General features: G+C 34.7%; 1 protein-coding gene across 1 annotated transcript in view; it reads right to left on the reverse strand.

Moving 5' to 3' along the window:
• CACUL1 (CDK2 associated cullin domain 1) overlaps window positions 1-15,148 on the reverse strand; it is a 105,811-nt gene that overhangs the window by 17,380 nt on the left and 73,283 nt on the right. Inside the window, exons 5-7 of the mRNA XM_077126177.1 lie at window positions 12,041-12,143; window positions 6,510-6,599; window positions 3,015-3,153 (exon numbers count right to left, since the gene is read on the reverse strand). Of these exons, the coding sequence (XP_076982292.1) occupies window positions 3,015-3,153; window positions 6,510-6,599; window positions 12,041-12,143 (332 nt within the window). The remainder of the gene's footprint in view (window positions 1-3,014; window positions 3,154-6,509; window positions 6,600-12,040; window positions 12,144-15,148) is intronic.

A 15,148-nucleotide genomic window follows, 5' to 3' on the forward strand; every position in this document is an offset into this window, starting at 1 on the left:
CTACTTGGGGCCCCTACATCAGAAAAGTGAAACATAATCTTAAATTTAAAAGTAGTTTGCAAAGCTAAGCAGGAATCATGAGCTTGATCAGGCATGAATGATAAAATGACTACTCATATCCGAATGGCCAGTAACAGAATTATTGTTAGAGAATCTACTATATTCTCTGTGAATCAATGATACCATTTCTTCTAAAACTATCCTAGCCAAATAATGACCACAGAAAGCATCAAATTTGACAGGGCAGAGTGTGGAAGAGCTATCCACAAGAGCTGGAAGTACATGCAACCTTCCTATAAGCTGCTACATATGCTTGGTGCTATATATATATATTTCTGATTAGGGTCTAGGTGAGGTCAGAAGTAGCTTGGCACGGACATGAGATGCCAGCTTGGGCAGGTCCTACTCTGTGCAAGGCACCATCAGAATCATTCATGAGGCAAAGTTTAATCCTCACAGCAAATGCTTAATAAATAATTAATAATAAAAATGGCCCAATTAAGTATGTCAAAAAAGAACATTTTATCACCTCTTGGGATACTGCCTAATATTTAAACCTCAGTTTAGGAAGAGTTCCACTGAGAGGAACAAAAATTCTAATTCATACCAACAATCCCAGGCATTTCCTTGAATGTGTCCCAATTTTGCCTTGGCTGAACAGTGACATATTTAGTCCTTCGTGTACAAAGACAACAATACCATTTATAGAGTCGGTATTCATCTCATCTCAAGCAAATTTTACATACAAGATACTGTACCAAGTGGCCCTGAACTCTATTCTCTTATTCCAGTTTCAAAATTAGGATTAGGGAAATGTCTCTTGATGTGTTTAAACAGTACTACACACTATTGTGGAAGAAAACTTATGCTGCTCTGAGAAACCCACAACTATACTGCTATACTGCTTCATGGTAATAAAAGCTCTTCACAAGGCTGTTTTAAGGTATGATTAAGCTCATCTCTAAAATTAAAAGTATTCAAATAAAACATGAATAAAAGCATGAAAGACAAAAAAATGAGCAAAGAACATAAATAGGTAGCTTACAAAAGAACAAATTCAAATGGTCCTTAAAAACATGAAAATATGCCTACTCACTCATAAGAAGAAAAATGAAAATTAAATCAACCCTTGGTAATTATGTTTCACCTGTCAGATTGGCAAAAATTCAAAAGAATAATAACAGATTATTAGGCAAGTCCATGAAGAACAGGTACTATTCAAACTTTGCTTATGGATATGCAAAATAGCACAATTCCCTCTGAAGACTGCTCTGAAGGGCAATTGGCAGAGTTAATCAAAATTGTAATGCATTTAACCTTGATCCAGCTATTGGGAATTTAAATTCTCACTTCTGCTAATTTATCCTTCATATATACTGGCAATACATACAAAATTGTGTGTGTATAAGGTTATTCTTTCAGCATTATTTGTTATTTGTAGTAAGAAAAGACTAGAAATAATTCAAATGGTTGTCTACAGAGGACTGGTTAAAAAAAGTTATAGTATATCTACATAATGGAATGTATAAGAAAGTAATTAAAGAGGAACACGTTTGCTTATATCTACATATTTAAAAAAAAACACTGACAGCAATCACAAGAAACTAATAAAACAGTTACTTACTAGAAAACAATAGATAAGGAAGGGGTGGGAACCAAACTTCTCAATGTGTACTTCTTGTATCACTTTGAATTCTGAATCATATGAACGTATCAGTTTTTCAAAAAGAGTTACATAAAAATCAACACGGCATTAAATAGCCCTGTTATGTGTACGGAAATAATACTGCTCTCCTAGAAATATATAAGTAAAGGTAATAAGCACCTGACCACTGGACATCAGGGAAAAAAACTAGCTCCTATTTATATTCTAGCATTTCCCACTGGACTTTCCTTCCCTTGACTTGCCACAAAAATGTCAGGTTTGCCAGGTTTACCTACATGGCTTCACTTGAGCTTTTCTAGTGTGAGCTGTCAATGGGGTATTTAACCAGTGGATTCCCCCCACACCCCACAACTACATGAAATAGGTGCCACCAGGACATAAGGGAAATAAATGCCAATTCACAGTCAACAAAGAGAAAATCACCTGCTTTCTTTCCTATCCCGTGTCGGGACTAGAGACTTACTAACTGTGATCTGGGTCAAGATCAGTTTTTCTGAGATCCAATCTGGCCTCAGGACTTTTGAGAGAAGGCCTGTCCATCCCCAGACCCAGCCAGCTAAGTGTGTCAAAACTCAACCTGATATTTACCATCACAACTCCACCTAAGTGAGGACCCCAAGCTCTTTCTTTCTACAATGCTCTTCTTTTAAAAAGCCAGGTATTCAAATAAGAGAGGATACGTAAAAGAGAAGGATTATGAATACGTACAGTTTTAATGGTCCCTTTAATGATCTGGTGGCAGTGCTTTTCCACAGGGATGATAATTTTTTTATTTTAATGTACTTTAGCTGAAAATATGCACTTTGCAAGACTTTCTCAGATGTGGGCATGATACTGAATTGCAAATTTTAAGAAAAATTAACAAAGCCTATATATTAAAATGAAAGAAGCAAATTTTCTGGACTATACAAAGAGATACGATATGTTTTTAAGAAGAAACAACTAAAGTTTAGGGCAAAAGTAAAAGTATAAAATATAGAATCTAAAGCCTCTTTGCTAGTCAGTCATTAGAGTACATTATAACTGACCACAAGTTTCTACAATACTCTTCCAAATGTTTAGAACCAACATGAGAGTATCAGAGTTGGGAGAGCTCCTCAAGGTGCTTGAGGATATGGTTTTTAACTGTCCATCAATAAGAAAGTGCTTCTACAAAATCCACTTAGCCAAGAGCACCTTCCATAAAATCAAATCCCAGCTTCAGCATTTCCAGGGACAGGGAAATAACCACCTCTCCCAGCAGCACCTTGGACTCTTAGGCAATTATCTCCTGTTCTCAGGCCTTGGCTGTCAAGCCAAATTGGTCAGTTAGTAAAAAAAAAAAAAAAAAAAAAAAAAAAAAACTTGCCTTGTAAAACCATTCTGTATAAGTTCTCTTTGAAGTTTCTGATCTTGAGCAGCATATTCAGAAAGTTCAGATTCTATTGCCGGAGGGAGAATGTTTGGAATAAATTTAGAGAACAGGGTTGGAGCCATCTGAACCCACTCTGTGAGGGAAAGAAAAGATTCATTAGCGATATCATAGAGACAAATTAAATCAAATGGAAAAGAATTTTTCTTTTGCTCATAGAACAAAAATGTTAATTAAACCAACCTTAAAACAGGGAAAAATTAATGCAATCCCATTCTGGTAAAGAACATACAGAGAAGTTTTCATTCCCTTTTTAAAAATAATTTATAGTGTAAGGAAAGCAAGCATTAATACATTTCACTGATTTAACAGAATTTAAAGAAAATTCCTAGAAATTTCTTAACAGCTTTTGTCAAAAACTCTAAACATGGGGAAAAACATGAATGAGATTATCAAAGAATCTGAGTGGAAGGAAACTGGTGGGAAGAGGCGTGGTGGAAACACCAGCCCTATTAGGCATTAATCAAAACAATATAATGGCCAAAGACTTGACTAGAACAGGTGCTAATAAGTAGACATAAAAAAGAAGGCGGTACCTCATAAACAGCGGAGGAATATTTGTTGGAAATAACTGATCAATATATTTTGATCTGTGCTAAATTTTAGCAAATTTAATGTATGTGGCAGTAAAAGAGAATGGTAATCAAAATACTAAGGAAAGGTCAAAAGAACAATCTATAGAAAAATAACTATCATTTATCAAAATCAAAGGTAAATAAGGGTGCATGGTTACTTCAGTGGTAGAATGCGGGAGGATTACGGATATGTACAGTATTAACGTCCCTTTAATGATCTGGTGACAACGCTTTCTCATAGGGATCACAAACTTTTTATTTGAATGTACTTTAACTACATTAAATCCTGCCATGCAGGAGACCCAGGTTTGATTCCTGGCCCAGGCACCCTCAAAAAAAGAAAAGAAAGAGAAAAAAATCAAAGGTAAATACTAATCTGAAGAAAGTATCTACATCAGATATGATAAAGATAGATTAGTATTTATTATAAAGCATTTGTACAAATCAATAACACCAGAAAAATTGGTTAAAGACAGGAGTTGATAAATCACAAGGAAAAAAAAAACAGTAATAAGTTGCCTTGTTTACATTCAGAAAAATTCAAGCTAAAATATGCTCTCTCCTCCCTACTCAATGAGTTTTAAATTTAAATAATGTCTGTCTTGTAGTCAGAACATAACACTTGTCATGACGCTGTAGTGAGGACATGACATTTGACCTTGCTGATGGCCTAAATCTGCATTATCACTTTTAATCTAGCTCTTTCAAATTTTCCTTTTATAGAAACATTTTGACTGTATATATTACAAACCATAAAAATGTCAATGCTTTTTAATCCAGTAAACCCACTTTAAAAACGATAATTTGAGCAAATAATTCTAAATACTGAAAAAAATACTTGATGCTGCTTAATGCTGGGTCATTAGCAAGTAAAAAAAGTAGAAGCAATCTAAATGCCCAATAGGAGAAAAGCTAAGTCAGAGATGGCAAATAAACACCTCCAATGACATAGGGCCAAACCATCCACCCCCACATACACTCAAGGCAACATGGTCTCACTAGTGTTTCTCCTTCCAGCTCAACTCCACCAAGGCTTTAGAAAGACTTTCAATACAGTGCTCTGGAGAACTACTAACCAATCAGTTAGAGCTGGCAGGAGTTGAAAATATCTGACGCTTGGTGGAACTCAAGACAGTCATTAAAATAAAGAGGAAGAAACAAGGTCAGAACATATAGTAAAGACAGAAAGGCCAGATGGGCAGCTGGAATTATTTCAAAACTAAGCTTCTGGAGACTGGATAGAAACACACCAAAATGGTAACAATCATCAGAATCTCCAAGAACTAGACTTAGAAAACTACAGCTTAAAAAACTTTCTTAGGTAATTCAGGTGAGTTATTATACATTGATCAGCACTTGAGAACTACTGTAATGAAAGACATTCACATTTAAAGTTCACTTTTAAAATACTCCAACCCTAATCTGTCAGATTAATAAAAATGCTTTAATAAACCAGGAATATATAAATAGGAACTGGCAAGACATGTAAATGTTAAAATATGTTTTAACGTATCTCAGAAAATACCTAAGGCAGCAAAAGGTTAGTTTGTGACAAAATTCACCTTTTCAAATGGACAATCTTGAAATGCAGAATTCTCCTCACGAACAGAATGAATCCTATTACAAGAGCTCAAACTTGGATAAAATAGTTTTCAGATAAACATGTTTCTAAAACTTTTTCTACTCTTAGTAATTAACTTTACTCTAAGATTTTGTTACTTAAGATAAAAGCCAGAGCTGATAAGGTCATCAAACTTGGGAGGTGAAATTTAGAAATATCATACAGCACTTAGATGTCTTCTAATATTAAAAAAAAAAGCCACTCTTAACCTAGCACTAAAAAATAAAATTCATGAAACATTTTCATCATACCTTAGTAAAATGAAATTCAGAATTCTGAGACACTAGAAGAAAAACATCAACTGAATGGATACATGCAATTAAATATTTTTCTTACTTTATACAAATAATTTCTGTTAAAAGTTATAAGGAATAGAGCTCAAGTTCTGATCTAAAATTAGGTAACATTAAATCTGAATATTCTAGAAATCACTAATGGTTTAAAATAGCCTGAAAGAGAAGGTATTTTGGCATCCCAGTCTAGCCTGAGCACCTCAGTCTTCACCTGGTTTCCATTTTAGCAAACTAAATCCTGACATGTCTTTAAAATGAAATTATTACCAATTAAGCAGTTAATTAAAATAATAATTAAACCCAATTTGATAGTATTAACACCAGCTAATGACTACATGCTTATATCAGGTACTATGTTGAGCTCTTTCCATCATATTTTATTTCATTTAATCCTCAAAGGGTAAAAGAAATTTTGCAAAAAGGTGATACTTGCATTTAGTACACTTACTGTTAAAGAAGCACCCCTTGTGTTTACAGGCTTTAGAACAATATTCTATCCTGAGAATTTCTGCACTCTCTCCCAAGTACATTTTAAAATGGCTAGACAACTGTATGACAAGTTTTAGGTCTTGGCTTACAAACACACAGAAGGATATATAAGAAAGCATCTTGTGGTTCCTTTAAATTTACAGTGTTTTATTCTAAGACAGATATTATAAGATAATTTATAAACCATGCCATTGAATATAGTGATATTTGATTTTTGATTCTACTATTCCGATTATATCTCTCTCCAAAATATTCTCATGAGATGCCGTAACTTTGCTAACACTTCTAGACTCCTTTCATGTTACATATGTCTAAGAAGATGGATTTGTGAATATGAATGTCAAGACCTTACAATGGTAAACATATAGAAACATTGCCCTGTATGTTTCTTGGATAAGACCTGAATTTCCATAAACAAACAAGTCCAACTCCAAAAGAATTTATGAATGTTTACCTGGTCTGAGAGTATACAGGCCTTTCACAATATTTGCCATGATCGAAGGTGTGACCTGAAATGGTGTTGACTGGGCTTCTAAAAGTAAAGCTGAAATGAGAAGAGAAAACAGTTATAAAAAGTGTCCAACACTTACCGATTGTCGACTTTCCTCTTTATACTATTTTCTCCCAAAGACTGAAGGGTAAAAGTGCAAGAAAAGAGCACAGTCTAAGCAGTCAAACCAACAGTTTATTAAAGAGGTTTTTTTTTTTCACATGGGCAGGCACTGGGAACCAATCCTGGGTCTCCAGCATGGCAGGCGAGAACTCTGCCACTGCACCACCATTGTCCACTCTTATTAAAGAGTTAAAAAAAAATCTGAAGAAGTTATTACTTCTTTAGTTTTTAGATTACTAAATCTAATAAGTAAATATGTGCAGGTCTGTGGAACATTAATGGAAATAATTCAATTAACAGAGATTCTGAAAATAAGTAAGTCTTTTAAAAGTAATAGTATCCATGCTTATATTAACTTAGTGAGTGAGATGAAAGTGCTTTCCTCCCATTAAGTCCAAGATTCCAAAGATGTATATCTGGGATATAACGTGTTCTCTAGACTTTAATACAGTACAATACACTACCTCAATCATTTCTCCTACCCCTAACTTATCATATTTGAGAATCTGGGCACTTATCTCAAAGATACATATTAGTAATTTTAGTAACTATGCTCAGGGTCAGAAACTTACTTTCCCAAATACTAGAGATGTATGTACTTTTTGTCTTATAAAGGCTCATCCTTCTAATCTTCACAACTCTGGTAAGCCACATGACCCTGTCTCTGGACCAGAACAGGAGAGTCAATTTTCTTTTAGCCTCTCTATTGCCTCACAAACATTCTGTTAAAAATTTTTAAAAGTGGGTAGGAGTAATTCCTCTAGGTGACATCAGTGACAAAGACACACTGATACCATTGTTTAGTTGACATGACAGATACTGACTCAGAACAGCTCATTTTTCTCTCTCAAATATCTGCAATTCACTGATCTGAAAAAAACGTTTGACATTATTTTACTCTAAGCTAGGCTTGTGAAGCTGTATAAACTGATTTGCCTCTATCCATGTTTTTTCAAAAATGGAAACACCATCTTCTTTGGTCAAATTATGACTTTATAATTTTAAGCATACAATGTTTGAATTACATTTGAATTCATATGAAAGCTATAGAAGTATACTGCTCGAGTCTATCCTTCTGAAAATATCACCTATAGATAGTTATAATTTTGAATGCCACAGATAAGTGTCAAGGATGACAAATGTTAAGCATTATGTTGCTTTAAGATGCAATGCTTTAAAATGTTTAAAAATTATATTAGGTTCTGAGAGTTTCTACTTACAGTTCTAATTTCAACATGTACACCAAAATCCAAGCTCTATTTCTTTATTAATACTTCTTCCTATTTCTTGACCCTATCATTTTGACCTTTAATAAGCCTTGTTCTCACTAATTCTTCATGTTCAACCACAAATTCAGCATAGTCATTTGCAAACAACACTTTAACTATAATCACTATGTCAAATTTGACAGCAATGAAAAAATAAATTTAATACACAGATTAAATTATGCCTAAATGTGTATAAAATTTAGGCTAAATTAACTGAAAATTATTACATCATTAACAAAAGATTGAGTTGATAAATCATAACATTTTACTAAAATCTTTTCCATCTAAACTTGTTTCAAGAAAACAGTGTTTAAAACAATTTCTGGTTAATCTCTTCTTTCAAGAAGAAAAAAAAATCAATATGTGGGGGAGGGGTGGTCAGAGAGAGGAAAGAAAATATTGGTATTCAGCAAGTACTAAGTACATTACAAATGTTACTAGATTTAATTCTCACAAGTCATTATTATTACTTATCTACATTCTAAACAAATAAGAAAACAGAGGCTGAAAAGTAAAAACAACAAAATGAGCAAGCAAAATTTCAAAACAAAGTCACATAATCTAGCTGTGGCAGATGAGATCTGAGAACTTGGATATCACTCTAACTCTTGTACTTTTTCTTACTTCACCGTGCCACCCCTGAAACGCTGATCTTTTATGTGAAACAGGTTACCCTTAGTAACAGTTTTCTTCTAATACTCACAGAACTTAAAAGAAAGAAGTAACCTTCAATAGTCCCAGTAATTGTCAAATGGCAACAAATCTATTTTTAAAACTAGAATAGAACCTTGAAGGATTTCTAGTCCTAATCTCTTTCTTTTTGTAGATCATGACATTTAAGTCTACAGAAAGGACTTGCTGTAATTCACACAACTTTTTAATAGCTAAATGGGGACAAAACTCAAGTTCTTCTGTTCTTTCAGTTAATCCTCAGTGCTACACAGACTTGCTCAAGGACTTCTTTATTAATTTGAGAAGTAATTCTCCAAATCAATATTAAAAATGCCCATGATTTAATGCTGGAGACCTGGGTTCAATTCCTGGAGGCTGCTCATGCCAAAAAGAAAACAAAAAAATTAAAAAAAAAACAAACCTTCCTTTCTGGTCATGCAATAGTGACTCGGTGGCAGAATTCTCACCTGCCATGCTGGAGACCCAGGTTCCATTTCCAGAGCCTGCCCATGCCCCCTCCCAAAAAAAATACCCATGATTTCAAGAAATTTCAAACTATAAAGGACTGAACTTAAAGGCAAAAGATAACTCCTAAAGTGAATAACTAAATGCAATTATTTAAAACTTTCTGGGAAAACTGAATGAATTTTCTATGCAACTCAATACATTTCTTTTTCTCAGGAAATTTCTGCAGTTAACTTATCCTATTGCTACATATTTGCCACATGTACTCAGAATCATCAATAGTAATACCTTGTTTAACGCAGACTCTAGTATTTCTGTTTTCAGAGTTTATTTCAAAGTAAAATTCACTTCAAGGGAAAACAATTTTAATACCAGCCAAAAGTAGAAGCCATTTTATCTTATAAGCCATATATGTATGAAAATGATCATACCATGGTTAGATAACAGAAAACTAACTTTATCTGCAATGAGAAGCCTATCTTCTTTATGAAACACTTGCTAATAACATAGGGCATTTGAGTATCAATTATTTATTAGCAGAGAGGGTATTCATTTTGCCCAGCTGTAATGGTTTTAAAACTTGGGCCCAGAGTGGGCCATGGTGGTTCAGCAGGTAGCAGTTCTTGCCTGCCATGCTGAAGACCCCAATTTGATTCCGGTGCCTGCCCATGCAATCAATCAACCAACCAATCAATCAACAAATATGGGCCCAAATTCTTTTGGCATGCCTGCGACAGAGAGGCAGTGTCTAGGTGCCTAAGCCTTGAATTTGGGCTCTATGACTGACTACTCAACAGAAAATTCAGAAGTGACACTACTCTTGGAGTAAACCCAGAGAGCCAGGACCAATTTGCTGGTCATGTGATGGGCCATCTTGAAAGCCCCCAGTCGAGCTACAACAGCCAATGTTGAGTAGATCAGAGACAAGCTGCCTGAGCAAAACCTGCCCCAACTGCAGATCTGTGAGCAAAACAAAGACTATTATTGTTTTAAGACATGATGTTTTGGGGTGATTTATTACACAGTAATAATAAATGGTATACCAGCATTTCCAGACATATCTGAAGCCACAAGGAAATTAGTCAACAGATTTCAGAAAATTATAGAAATGTAGGTGTAGTTAACTTGTTTTGTTGGAGTAAGGAGATGAGTGATAGGAGAACATATAGGTACAAAGAAGACATCAGTCCTTAATATTTGTTTATTCTGGTTTAAATTAACTTTAACCTCTCCATACTCAGTTTTTCCATTCATTAAAAGGAAGCAATGATTGTATTTGCTTTACAGGGTTATAAGAATTAAATTTTAAGTTGATATTTGTAAAGTATCTAGAAGTTCCTGCTGCATAGTAAACAAAGTCTGTGTGTGTTTAAAAATATTTTTTTTGATGAGCATACACATAACACTGTCTAAGCATTCATAGAGTCCATGTTCTTGTGAAGCCTAAACCAATAAGACCAGTGGTCACTTGTGTGTCTCTATTCTAAGCACAACGTCAGTTATTTGCTCAATAAATATCTGATAAATTCATTTTAACCAACTTACAAAGACTCAGAACTTCAGTTTACTTGAAAAAGAAAAGCATATTCCCCTTTAATTGTAGTTTTACTAAAAACCATACTATATAATAAATAAAAGGCAGAAGTAACCTGTTCATATGTTTTCCCTTACCTGATCAGAACTACTAAATTCTCTTTTGAATAGTCATTTTGCATGTCAATAAAATTACTTCTAAGTTAATATAAAAACGTTTGCTTTTTACCAAATGGTAGCATTTCTTTATAGAACTTTAACAGAAGATTTCAAAATGCCACATTCTGTTTTACAATGAAAGCAAAATGACACTGTCAACATCAAAGGAAATAACTGAATGGTTATAATTAATAGGTGAAACATCTTATGAGATGTTTAAAGATGTTTTGTAAACATATGTTCAGTTACTTAAAAGAAAAAAGCAAGTCATATTTCCAAGATTCTGAATCTCTTGAAAATACAGTAATGAAACAAATACTATCCTCATCTACAATATTATTTGAAAATCCTGCCTTTCTAAAATAAAATGGTCCAACGTTCAAAAATCCCTTCTTCTTCTACTTAAACTCAAAAATGACAAAATTTTTTTATCAAGTTTAGAACAATTCTTTTGTAAATTCTGGTAAAAGTTCATTATGAAAGAAACTAATTATGACTAATAAGCAAGCAAAAACAATGCAAATCCAAAATTATGTGGAAAACCCTAAAATATGGTTTCATAATATGCTACACAAAATTGAGTTTTTAAAGGACATTAGGCTATCAGGTTTTAGAGGGACTTCTAGACTCCACTTGGAGAGGTATATTCTTGTAGGAAAGGTAAGAAGAGAATCTACCAGCTGTGGGAAGCAGGGAGCACAGGAATAGGGAGAGAGAGAGAGAGAAGAAACTAACTGGGCTTGACACTTTGATCTTCTTACTTAATAATCTGCATAGCCCCATGAAACATATTCCATATTCCAATTTTACAGAAGAGAAAAACACAGGACCCCCAAGAGGTTAAGAAGCTTACCTAAGACACATAGTAAATGATAGAGCCAGACTAGTGAAGGATTTTTGCACTCAAGAGAAGTTAGGGAGGATTCTATACTACTATTTCAAAAGTAGAATAATGTACTCCTTCTAGAGTTACCGGTAACAAAGAGTTGAACCACCTAATAACATTTTCCCCACTGTTGGGGGAAAAAAAAAAGGCAGTAAAGTATCAGGCCAGATACAAAGACATTGTCAAATGACCCACCTAAGCTGCTACCTGCTCACTGGGTACCTTTCAAGTCACATTTTCAACTGCTCAGTCTCCCTCTCTATAAACATTCAATACTTCTTGCTACCTGGTTCAGAAGATATCAACATTGGCGTTTACAAGATAATACTCTCAGACCAAAAAAAACCAATCACTGTTAGTGTTATCTTATAATAAGTTGAATTACTTACGCATTAGGCTGTAAATGTGCTTTTCTGCAACATGTTCCGTAAACAGCTTTATAAGGTCATCTTTTAGGTCTCTGTTAAGCTTGGTTTCAATGTAAAACTTATTCTGAAAAGGAAAATAAATAAATTCTTTTTCAGTGTATCAATTAGGGAAAAATAATTAGCTATCCTAATGAACTAAAGCACTAAAAATAGTAAATAATGTACCAAAGTGGTCCTCGCCAATACATAAAAACCCAAGATCAAACAACAAAAACATTGGTTTAATGTTTTTCTGGCAAGAGGCTTAAAAGCATACAAAGATAAAATGCTATGAACCACACATATTCAAAAAAAAACACTGGAACATACCCCAACATTAACTAGACAGGGATACATATCCCCAACATTAACTAGACAGGGATACATATATTAATATATATATTATTATACTATCATCTAAAGGCAACACTGGGAAACACTAATGAAAAGTACCCCATTTATCTATGATCTGGGTAGAAAGCAGTCAGCAGATAAATACTGGTTGCCTCCCCAAAACACATTCTACCCATGATTAGTCTAAGTCAATCAGTTTACGGCATTCCCTAGAGGCCATAGCCCAATTAGACTTAGAGCAAACCAGGCTTGCGGAAGAAGTTTCATACAGTCATCTCACAATTATGAGAAGAACAAGATGAAACCATTATTGTGACAGTAAAGAGACAAAAAATCTGAGCTATCAGTAACACTGTTGACCCATAGATTGAACCAACCCTGGAGACTAACTTCTGGAGTTGTATTACTTTAATCACTCTGAGTCAGATTTTCCGTTTCTTGCAGCTAAAAGTTTCTTGAATAGAATTAACAAGTAAAAAAAAAAAAAAGGAATTTGTTCATGTTTACATGCTAATTAACTACATAAGGGTGGAAAATATAAAGAATGTTAATTTGCTCAATGATTCTCTCTTAATTTGTAACAAGATCTTTACCCTTTAAAAGATTATTTTTAAAAAGTGCATCATTAAAAAAATAAAACTACGCAAAAGGGTATGCAATAAAAAATGTCTGTCACATTTCCAATGGTCCCATTCTACCAATGGGAAGATCTCTTTCTAAAATGCTCCTTGCATATGTGTGAATGTTCTTTATTTTTTCCTAAAAAAGAAAGTAGTAGGATCTTGTAGTATCCTGGCTGGCCCCACCCTGATCCTTCACCAGCTCAATAAGGAATTCGACCCATGCTCCCAGTGTGAAGCCCTAATCCCAGTTCTAGAGGGAGCAAAGTAACCTTCAGGCACATACTGGGAGTATGTATGCCTGGCCCAATCTGGTGGTGCCCTGAGGGGCTCGCCATCTCAGAATTTGTCCTGCATGTTTCTTGGGAAGAGGAGACATTAGTATCTGTGTAAACAGGAAAATTCCTAGGGCTGCATACACATGTCCAAGATAAGATGTATGCACAGAAAGGACCAAGGAAGCCAAATTCCTCTAATTTGGCCTGAAATTATTCTCTAAACTCACTGTTTGGATAAACCCTGCAAAGATTGGAAAAGTGTTCTTTTTGTTACTACTACTACTCGTTTGTTTGTTTGTTTGTTTGGCTCCTGGCATTCAAGGAAAGCTCTGTCGTAACACTTGCTAGGTACAAGCTTAAGGAGCACTCACTCAGAAACTAAATTCCAGTGATAACACATTAAAATATCAAAATACCCAGATTTCAACAAAAGGTCACAAAATATACAAAGAAAAAGGAAGCAATGAGCCCAGGCAAGGAGAAGATTAAAGCAACAGAAACGATTAATTAGGAGGAACAGACCTAGGACATACCAAACAAAGACTTTAAAAAAAAAAAGGACCTAACTATGCTCAAAGAGCTAAAGGAAAAAACATGGAAAAAGAACTAAAGGAAATCATGAAAATAACAGATGAACATAAAGAGGATATCCATAGAGAGATAGAAATTATGAAAAGGAACCAAATAGAGCTGAAAATCATGTAAGTTAAAATTCTCTAGAGGGTCGCCAGAAAAGCCATGTCCTTTAATCCTCATTCAGTATTGCTGGGTGAGATCTTTTTATTATTTCCATAGAGATATGACCCACCCAATTGTGGGTGGTAACTTCTGATTAGATCATCTCCATGGAGATGTGTCTCTACCCATTCAAGGTGGGGTTGTTTACTGAAGCCCTTTAAGAGGGAACCATTTTCAAAAAAGCTTTAGAGCCACGAGCACCAACAGAGCTTACACAGCCAGAGACCTTTGGAGATGAAGAAAGAAAACTGCCCTGGGGAAGCTTTATGAAACAAGAAGCTGAGAGAGAAAGCCAGCAGCTCTTGCCATGTGCCCTCCAGCTGAGAGAGAAACCCCGAACTTTATTGGGTTACTTGAGTGAAGGTAACCTCTTGTTGGTGCCTTAATTTGAACATTTTCATAGTCTTAGAACTGTAAAGTTGCAACTTAATACCCTTTGTAAAAAGCCATTCCATTTCTGGTATACTGCATCTCAGCGGCTTGCAAACTAGAATATACGTAAACACCAAAGTTCCCCTCCCACTCCTCAGTTGTTGTACCTACAGGCCACCTCCATCCATTGCTAATGGAGAACACTGCCACCATACAGACACATACAAATGGGGGCTAATGTGCAATACAGAAATAATAATTTTTTTTTTTATATATTGGGTAAAATAAAATGCTTTTAGAACTAAAAAAAAATTTCCTAGAGGGTTTCAACAGCTCCATTAGGACATGATAGGAGAAAGAATGAGTGAAATCAACTAGTCTGAGGAGCAAAAAGAAGAAGGAAAAAAGTAAACAAAGCCTGAGGAACCTGTGGGACACCATCAAGCATACCAATATACACATTGTGGGAGTCCAAGAGAGAGAAGAAAGTAAGGGGCAGAGAATTTTCAAATAAACAATGGCTGAAAACGTTCCCAATTTAACGAAAGATGAGAACACACACAACATTCAACGAACTCCAAACAAGATAACCTCAAATATACCCAGAACACAGTATGTTATAATTAAACTCTGAATGTCAAAGGCAGAAATCTGAAAGTCACAAGAAGCAACGTGTCATGCTCAAAGCAGCCTCAATAAGATTAAGTGCTCATTTCTGCTTGTCACCA

Source organism: Tamandua tetradactyla, chromosome 13, assembly GCF_023851605.1.
Source record: "Tamandua tetradactyla isolate mTamTet1 chromosome 13, mTamTet1.pri, whole genome shotgun sequence".
Lineage (NCBI taxonomy): Eukaryota > Metazoa > Chordata > Mammalia > Pilosa > Myrmecophagidae > Tamandua > Tamandua tetradactyla.